Source organism: Nasonia vitripennis, chromosome 4 (assembly GCF_009193385.2).
Source record: "Nasonia vitripennis strain AsymCx chromosome 4, Nvit_psr_1.1, whole genome shotgun sequence".
NCBI lineage: Eukaryota > Metazoa > Arthropoda > Insecta > Hymenoptera > Pteromalidae > Nasonia > Nasonia vitripennis.
The window spans coordinates 21,228,543-21,237,979 of NC_045760.1; the positions used below are offsets into that span (position 1 = coordinate 21,228,543).

Sequence of the window (9,437 nt, forward strand, 5' to 3'; positions counted from 1 at the left end):
GAGTGCACAACTTATGAACAGCGCGATGGAAGGCATCCTGCCAAAATCTCCAGCAACGCAACAAAATATAGTTGAGCAGGTGGCCAGCAAGTCTCCGCCAACCGGGCCGATACCCATGCAGACGTCGTCAAATGTCGCTCCAAGGCAGCCGGTGGTGAACCAGCAGACGCCCATGCAGCAGAACAACGAGCCACCGCAGGCCCAGCAAGTGCCACAGCAGCAAGTCCAGCAAACTCAGGCCGGCGTTCTTAGGAAGTCTGAGGCCACGGCGAACGGCATGATGACGCAGGATCTCATGACTGACCACGAGCTGCTCAGTTATATTAATGCAAGTTGCTTCGATCCGCAGAACGGATTTCTCATGTAGTCTGTCGGTGATGATTGATTGTCGTTATTGTTCTTGTTGAGGACTCGGCTGACTAGTGCAGGACACGTGAGTCCAATCATAGTTTGTCATTGAGTGTTTTACTAACGGTTCTTCTTTGTTTTCAAATTTGGTTATTATTATTATTATTATCATTATTATTATTATTATTATTATTATTATTATTATTATTATTATTATTATTATCATTATTATTATTATTATTATTATCATCATTATTATTATATCATTGTTCTTGTCGATGGTAGAGGTGATACAGGAGCGAAACTCAGTGGCTTCCGATATTTTCGGAAATTGGTTCATGTTTTCCGACTCGCAGACTAGAGAAATCACAAGACGAGTGCACTACATACGTAGGACCAGTCGATTAATGAATGATCGTCGTATGTAAAAAATTCTGTACATAATAAATGAATTAACTTTTAAGGGATTAGAGTAAATCGTTTTCTAGAGAGACCGCTGCGTTCAAAATGTATTCATGACGATTATTAAGTTCTAAACTGTCATCAAATTTAGTAATGATTCTTTTATCATTATTTTTTTCATTCAATGTGTACATATATACATTTTTGTTTAAATTGAAAGTTAGTTTGACAAAGTACAATTGAAATTATATAATTCGCTTCGTTATCATTTATGAGTTTATGTTTTTTACTAATAGAATTAGTGTAGGTTTGATGAATGCCATTAGCCGATCATTTACCAATATACTATGACCCTGTGATGAATTATCAACGAAGTGTCAATTGATATGTTACACAAATTTGCTATTATACTTAAAAAAATCAAGTATACACACGCTGTTTATTATTCATTGATTTATTATTGATGATTTATATTCAATAATTCATTTTTACCATAGAAATCCAAAATAAGTTCCATAGAAATTACAAAATGGTCAAAAATTATATTTTCAAGTGACATTATTGTTGTCTTCAGAATGCAGGAAAAGACACTTTATTGATAAACTTTGAGCTTCATGCGATAGTTTGAAACATAAAAAGTATAACAAAGAAAACTGACAATGAAATTATCTGATTTTAGGGAAATTGATTTGGTTAAAACATTAAAATCTGATTCTAGTAACAAAAAATGCAAAAAGTTGTCTACTTTGCTTAAAATATTAATTAAAATGGTATCATATTTTGTAAAGTTAGCCCGCCGATACTGAAATAAGCCCTATGAACGGAAAATTAACACTTGGTGAATATTAGACAAAAATAACAATGATTCGTTGAATTTTTAATCACCGAAAATTAGTCCATAAAGTTTGAGCCGTAACCGTTTACTGAAGGTTAGAAAAGTTCTTTTGTGAGCATTGCAACTGTATCCCTACATACCTAGTAACACAAAGTGCTTAGAGGGTTGAAGGCGTTGAGTCTCACAAATTTGTATGTAGAACTTGAATTTGAATATAGTAAATAAAGAGAATATTGGATTTATAACACTGTTTACAACGTGTAGCTTATACGTAATTTCAGACGAATTTCGGAATTAGGTAAGGCAGGCCTAATAGAGACGACAAGTGGTAGTAATTGTTTTTAAACTTGTATTAAAATTAATTAATTTGACGATTGTGTTCTATATTATATTGATATATAAGCCTTAAGAAAATCATCGGTTTGTCTTGTATTCCATTCTAGAACAACTAAAAAAAGGTGCCTTTCGAAATCTCGACCAAAATGTATCTCTTCATTAAAACAAAATCATGCATTCGAGTTCAGCGAACGGATGGTTGTATGAAATCAGACGAGTGAATGCTTGGATAGAAGCAGGCGAAAAGTTAAAAATGAGGATTAGAATTATATATATTAAGGATAGGCAAGATGTCGCCAATTACTAACGTTAACTAACGACCATGTTACGTGCTATTTCATAACTATTGGATTACGTCTATGAAAGTTATGGAATGCCCTTATTACTATTTACTATTGACTTGATTTCATTGCGAAAAATGAATCATCTTGTTGTTTAACTATTCGTTTTTTTTGCCACATTATCAAGCACCTGTTCATTATTATTTTATAGGAATTTTTTGTTTTAATCGTAATGATCACTGCAGTTTTTTGTTAACTAGTACTCAGAAGTAAAATACAAAGGAGCATGTGTGCGATATATTGTGGATATATATGTGTGAATGCCGGAATATGTGCGCGTGAAAAACAGTAGCAAGAAAAAGAATTTTGAGAAGTAAAAAATACATAAGGAAAAAGGGCAGTTGTCAAGATGATATGCTCCCCTTATTTTATGTGTGATTATACGCTGATGTTATTGTCGATTAAGTAAACGTTCATACAAATATATCTATACAAATATTAACATGTAAAAAAATGATATAGAGATTATATATTATAAACTACGCAAGTTACGACGATCTAGTTGAAAGTATATTATATGAGAGCGAGGAGAAAGGCCATATATATATATATATATATATATATATATATATATATATATATATATATATATATATATATATATATATATATATATATACATACACACACACATACAATAACAATGGTTATATTATATATAGATATATAATATATATTTTTTACGTTTACCCAAAGAGAAAAAGAGTAAAATGTGTGTGAATTTCTATTTTCGTGTATTTTGAAAATGCATTATTCTGTGTATGCAGCTTATATTATATATTTATGCAAGTACACATCTGCATATATTTCCATATATTTGTACGAACCTGATGTACCGCACGAAAAATTGAACATTCATAGTAACGGTAAAGACGAGTGTGCTTAATAGTAATTATTATTTTTCCGAATTTGTAATGGACTGTATAAGGAAAAAAATGTCAATGGTGCTGTGAAGTACACTGAAAGCCTCCCGAATGATTAAAATCATCAGATATTCTCTATCTGACAGAGAAAGAAAAAGAGAAAGAGAGAATTCGTTCACAATATTGGGTTTTCACGGATTGATATTTTGTATTTGTTATACGGACATTGAGCATCTATCAATGCGTATACCGTGCATCGCTTCGGTCTAACTCATTTTTGCGAGTCGGAAAACTATGTATACGAAATTCCGCCTCTGCAGTGTGAATTCGAAAACAATTACTTTGTTAATGTATTAAAAGGCCCAACGATTGCATATTTACACTCGAATTCTCGAAACATTAAGTTTTCCCTGTGCTACGTAATACTTGTATACTCTGTAAACCTGTTTGTAACTTAAAGAAACGTAATAATATTAACAGCCAATCGTTCAAAATGCCTATAATGCTTGTATATCGTCGATACTCCTAGGTTGGAAACATTTAATTGAAAAAAAGATTCATGCATCAATGAGCCGTAGATTTTATTCTTTACTACACGATTTCTTTTTTCTAGCGAAACTGTACGATCATCGATGATTTTGCTTTGTTAAGTTTCTTTTTGTAAGATAATATTGTGGTCTTCAACGGCCTCTTTGTTTTTATACCTATTATTATGTGTAACATACAATTTTTGTAACAAAAAATGGAAATCATAAAAATAAGTTTTTGCTGAATTTTACGTAGAAAACTTTCATTTTGCAGCGCTCGCAATTGCTTTATTTACTTTACAAATATTTACACGATATGCTTTCTTCTTTTTTTTTTATTTTACAAAATCTAGACGATTGTGTTTTCTTTTATATTGCACGCATTTCTTTTCTCAAATTATCAACCACTTATCGTCCTCGTGACTGACTCGACCCTCCTTCAAGAGTTTCTCCAAATGATGGTTCACATTCGATGCGCACGCTGGCCAGAGGTTTTTCGGCGTGTCCTAAAAGACAAAGTAAGGTCCAGTCGAATTTTTTTTTTTTTTTTTAAAGAAACTAAAAAATGACTCGTCCAACCAACCTTGTACATAGAGTCGACGATATCCCAGACACCGCAAGCCTCTCGACCCCTTCTGCCCTCGAGAAACTGCACTATCTGTTCTTCCCTCTTCTGTCTGTGATCGATGTAGGCCTGAATCTTCGTGCTAGGATCTCGCACCACAGGTCCGTGTCCCGGATATATCAGTTTAGCGTCCTGCCGCAGGATCTTTTTCAGCGAGATGAGGTAGTCGTGCAGGTCCTCGAAGACGGCCGAGGTCTCGCCGAGGATGCAGTCGCCGCTGAACAGTGCGTTCTCCTCCTCCAACACGAGACAGGCGTGATCGGTCGTGTGACCCGGGGTGTGCTTTATCCGCAGGTTCGCTCCTTCTATCTCTATCAGCTGCTCGTCCTGATCGTTCGTTTTTATTACAGTGGAGTAAGTTGAAAAATGTATGCCAAGTAATTTAGAGTAGTGTAGATTTTAACGCCTCGATTATAATTAACAGCGATCATATTATACGGTGATATATCACAATAATACGACCTGCGCCAGTAGCCGATTGAACCTCGAACCTGATTTGTTAGATTAAATTGCATGAATCGGCATATAATATAGGCCTTTCCGATAAAACCATGTGTGTGCTAAAAAGAGTTTTTACATTCAAAGGGCTCCAAGCACCGGCGGATTCCTCGTCCTGCTCGCCGCCAGGGTCGCCAGTAGACCGAGGCAGCTTCCAGACCGTCGCGGGACTCGATTGCGGATTGCCTTTCAGCAAACTCTGGACCGCCCTGACGCCGCCGATGTGGTCGTGATGCCAGTGCGTTACTATCAGGTGCTCAATCGTCGCGTTTTCATCCGCCAGGACGTCTTTGAGGAGCGCCGTGTACTGATCCCCGGTGTCCATGTCCCCGGAATCGATCAACACCCGTCTGTGCAATATTTTCAGAAAAATTTAATAATAACTATGGTTTTGGATCAAAATTGGTTGCGTCTTTTTTCATTGAAAATTTATATTATCCAGAGATGTAAATAGCGAGATTAGTGTGGACAAAACAATCTAAAACATTTATTATATATATTTTTTCCCATACTGTATAGCCTATATAAAACATTGTTTTTTAACATGAGGGTTTTATTTATAAAGATATTCCAATTGTCAAATGTTTTATTATCATCCCTGCAGTCCAATTATGCTCCTGCAATTTTTTGTCAATCTACTTATACCATGTGCACTTACATTATAATATAGATACTTCGATTTAAATTTCAAATTTTAGTAATTGTTCGAGTTTAAAATCATTTGTTACAATATTGTTAAAAGCTGTAAACAAAATATACAACTATACAAAAGTGGAAATAAAAATGATAAAAAAAAAATGATAAATTGATAATTAATATGCGAACGTCATAGGTACGATAGACACATATGCGCAATAAATCATGACATGTATGTACATAAATCAGAACAATAATAATAAAGTCATCCTAAGCAGTGCACACACACACACACATATATATATATATATATATATATATATATATATATACACTTATACTGCAATATAATGCGTGATATGCGAGCAGGGCATGCCGTACACACTTATATAGGTATACATGAGTATGGTGAAATATTGCAAATAATAGGCGATCAACTACAAGGCCGCGCATCATCAGCTATAGCTGTGAATAATAATAAATTAATAACAATTGACAATGCCACATGCGTACTTGCAACCAGTACCGACGAGATAAGTGTTGGTGCCCTGCAGAGTCATGGGTCCGGGATTGCAGCCCAATATCCTGATGACTCTATTGGACAGGCGCGAAATCAACGGCAGCGAGGTAAGCGTTGTCATTTTGACTGCGATACCATAGGTACTCATATCCTGCCGAATTTATCATGCGATGCTCTCGCTCTCCGTGCCCAGTTACTTATAAATTATAAGCGAGTCTGCCATCTGGCCGTCGGGCCGTCCGCTGTGTTCGCGCGCACGCGCAGTCTTTCGTTCGTGACCAGCTGACTACGCGCTGCGCGCACTTGGAAAAAGCGTGCGGTTATATAAACTGCCTAATGGCGGATGGGATATTTCCGCAGAACGAGTGAAAAGTAAGCGCAGGGGGATCGTCGAGCGAGAGCGGTTTAGTCGAATTTTTCACTCGGTCTCAGGCCAACCTCTCCCAAAAGATGGGTTTTGGAGACTACCCCAAGGAGTACAACCCCGCCATACACGGAGTCTACGACCCTGCCCGTTACTACGGCCCGAGTAAGTGCTGTAAATTAGTCTTGTAGCAGGCGATCTTGCGCAGTCGGCTAATTCGTTAGAGCGCTATTGCATCGAGTCCATCCGCGAATTTCGTACGCGAGGCTTTCCTGCTGTTTCCAAAGAGGCGTCGATGCGGATCGGTCTTTTATGTCGTTGTAGTTTTTACTTAGCTTCCTAATGACAAGTTGAAACTTAACCTCAAATTAAATTGCTCAGTGCCACACTCCACTTTTACTAAAATTATTTTACCATTATGAACGAAACTCGCTTTCGATCGATAGATGCATGAATTACTATCGCAAACTGTATTTCATGGAGAAAGAATAGTTATAAGTGGCGTTCCTTGATGAATAAACGAAAATCTTGAATGATCGGTCGAGTGAGATTTGATTGACCTCTATTCAAACTATTCTCAAACTGATGATGTATCTATGACATTTTAGGGGACACTCCGTTTGGCCAGGTGAAAGTTGGTGAACTTGGAGCATGGATTGGTCGTCGTAACAAGAGTCCACAATCTTTCGCTGCTCTTTGCTCAAGAGCGTGGTGGCGTTGGCAACACAAGTACGTGCAGCCAAAGCGTACTGGAGTTGCTCCATTCTTCCAGCTGACTTTTGCTGGAATGGCACTCTTCTACTTTCTTAATTACGGACGCATCAAGCACCACAAGAACTACAAGTACCACTAATCTGTATGTCAACGTAGCTCTACAAGTATTTTCAGCAACTCAAAGATTCTGTTTAATACTATTATTGGAAAATATAAACCATTAATCAATAAAGTGTAATACAGTTTAAATTAGCATAAACTGTTCAAAAATTCCTTTTAAAAAATCAATAAAAACACCTTGAAATGTGACAAAATTGATAAAATTAAATCTAATGTAAATCCTTGTGTAAATAACTCATGTTTTGGCAGTTTTTTAAGCGCAATAATTTTTATCAGTTCTCTCCTATTACTGAATAATATTTTTGCAAGTTCTTTTCCCTAAAGTACTGAATATTGTCAAGTTCAAAATGAATTTTTGCATTACATAATATGTTGAATAACCCAAAGGTTATAAAACTAGTATATCAAAATTTACTCTAAATAAAATAATCATGAATCTTGGTTTTTGGAGAGACACGAAATAGTATAAACATAATTAGTTTCATTTTAAGTACGTGTATCGTCTTAAATTTGAATGGTAAAAATAGCAGCAACTAAGTAATGATAAAAAGGTTAATATGTGATTACCTTTACTAATGATTCTGAAACATCGAATTAAATTTCTGCAATGTGCTGGTATAATTTAACAAAGATGTCATTATTAAGAAAAAAAAGTAAATATTTCAGATGGATTTTCTTTTGAATGAAAATCAATTGAATTATGCGTTACAATAATCATGAATTAATCTGCCGTGATATAATTGGTCATGATCTGTTAGCATAACAATACAAATGGTTTGATCACATTATTTTTATTAGATAAAAATGTCAATTAATAAAAGACTTAACTTTCACCTGCGATATACCAAAAACACACATATTATTATTTTGGAGAAAAAAATTCTTTCTGCAAAAGTCATTGGTGGCCTAGTATGCCTTCAAGTTAGCTTTCACTTCAAAATTATCCTGTATAAGAAACTCTTCGATTATAGAAGCTATTACGAGACCGATACTATATGACTCAATAATCTCATTCTATTTATAAATAGTTGTATCTTCCAGGCAGATGCTATAAAATATTGTACGATACACGTGTCATAAGTCCTTCATGGCACGGCGTCAAGCGCAATAATTTGTGTCTTTCACCAAATTAGACTTTACTTTTTATTTTACTACGCATCCAATTGTTTAAAACAAGCTTGAGTTTGTAATTTGAAAACTTCATTAGGCCCAAACGCCAATTTCTCAAATTTTTAGAACTCACTATCACGAGTGCCAAAATGTATAAAGCCTAGAGAAACAAGGCCTAATATTGATGAGACAATACATTTTAGGGCATCGGTATTTAAAGGACAAAATTTATAAGGCTCAAAATTTATGAGGCCCAATAACCCAAAATTTATAAAGTCGAAATTTTAAGGCCTAAAATTTCTAAGTCCTGAACTTATAAGTCCCACTTTTTTTTGGTTAATTTATTTAGGTACATTTCACACGGCACACTGCATACTGTTAGCCGCTTAAGATAATCGTATACGAACGTATAAATCATACAATTAACTATATCGTTATTATAATGACGTCTTTTTTTTCAACAGGTACAACGCAATTGGTGCACTTCTTTCTGATGTAGCGGACTATACCTACCTACGAGAATAGCCGTTGCGCGCGCGCTTCTTCATCTTCAGCTTCAGCTCGTGCACCGATTTGGCAATCATTTTTTTATTTTTTTTTTCTAAATCTTCTTTCCACCTCCTTGGGTTTCCCTTCCTCGGCTGCGCTTTTCGCTCACCTTGCCTCGCTTTTTCGGTGACACTGGTTAACCGCAAATTTGTGACTTTATCAACTGAGTACGCGGCTTACACGAGCATTATCCCTTTTTTATAAGATTATGATATTTAGTGTCAATATTAGTAAGTATAGTATATTTTTCAAGTTTAAGGGAGGGAACCTTGTCTAGAGGGCGCTCGAAGAGGTCAATATCGCAAATTTCAAACTTTGTGGACTTATACAAGTACACTTACAGCCTTACAGGCCGGCTTGCACAAGTACTCTACCATTTTTTTATAACAGATTATGGTTCATGACATTGATATTTGTTAATATAAGAAATTTTGGAGAGATCAAAGGTAGAAAACCTAGTTAGAGGGCGCTCGAAAAGGTCAAAGTCAGTAAAATTCGCAAATTTGGGACTTTGTCAAATAAGTGCCGGGACACGAGTATTATCCCCTTTTTCAGACAGGTTATTGTTCTTTGTAATATTAATATGGGTAGGTAAAGCAAGTTTTGTAAAAATCGAAGGTAGAGAACCTTGTATGAATATGAGTAGGTA

The 9,437-nt window shown here is 35.6% G+C and overlaps 2 protein-coding genes and 1 long non-coding RNA gene across 15 annotated transcripts in view; 2 read left to right on the plus strand and 1 right to left on the minus strand.

The window, feature by feature from the left end:
• LOC100114432 (nuclear factor of activated T-cells 5) overlaps positions 1-5,318 on the plus strand; it is a 65,168-nt gene extending 59,850 nt beyond the window's left edge. For 9 of the 11 annotated variants that reach the window (XM_031929364.1, XM_032599059.1, XM_032599061.1 and 6 more), the window contains 2 exons: positions 2-328; positions 4,863-5,318. In XM_031929364.1, the coding sequence (XP_031785224.1) occupies positions 2-328; positions 4,863-4,916 (381 nt within the window). In that variant the 3' untranslated portion in view covers positions 4,917-5,318. Of the gene's footprint in view, position 1; positions 3,899-4,862 lie in introns of those variants that run through there. The other 2 variants (XM_031929366.2, XM_031929361.2) reach the window with 1 other exon arrangement.
• LOC116738559 lies at positions 3,690-6,172 on the minus strand. 3 transcript variants are annotated; one of them, XR_004344855.1, is made up of 4 exons: positions 5,938-6,167; positions 4,855-5,125; positions 4,236-4,768; positions 3,690-4,158 (listed from the first exon to the last, which is right to left on the minus strand). It is a non-coding gene; the product is annotated as an uncharacterized LOC116738559 (long non-coding RNA). The 3 variants fall into 3 exon arrangements; XR_004344854.1 differs by having other exon boundaries at positions 3,919-4,158; positions 4,236-5,125; positions 5,938-6,172; XR_004344853.1 differs by lacking the exon at positions 5,938-6,167 and having other exon boundaries at positions 4,236-5,369.
• Positions 6,173-6,221: 49 nt separating this feature from the next.
• Positions 6,222-7,319, plus strand: Atp5j2 (ATP synthase, H+ transporting, mitochondrial F0 complex, subunit F2). The gene is made up of 2 exons (NM_001170895.1): positions 6,222-6,460; positions 6,904-7,319. The coding sequence occupies exons 1-2, from the start codon at positions 6,382-6,384 to the stop codon at positions 7,146-7,148; spliced, it is 324 nt and encodes a 107-aa protein (NP_001164366.1). The 5' UTR covers positions 6,222-6,381; the 3' UTR covers positions 7,149-7,319.
• The last annotated feature ends 2,118 nt before the right edge of the window (positions 7,320-9,437 follow it).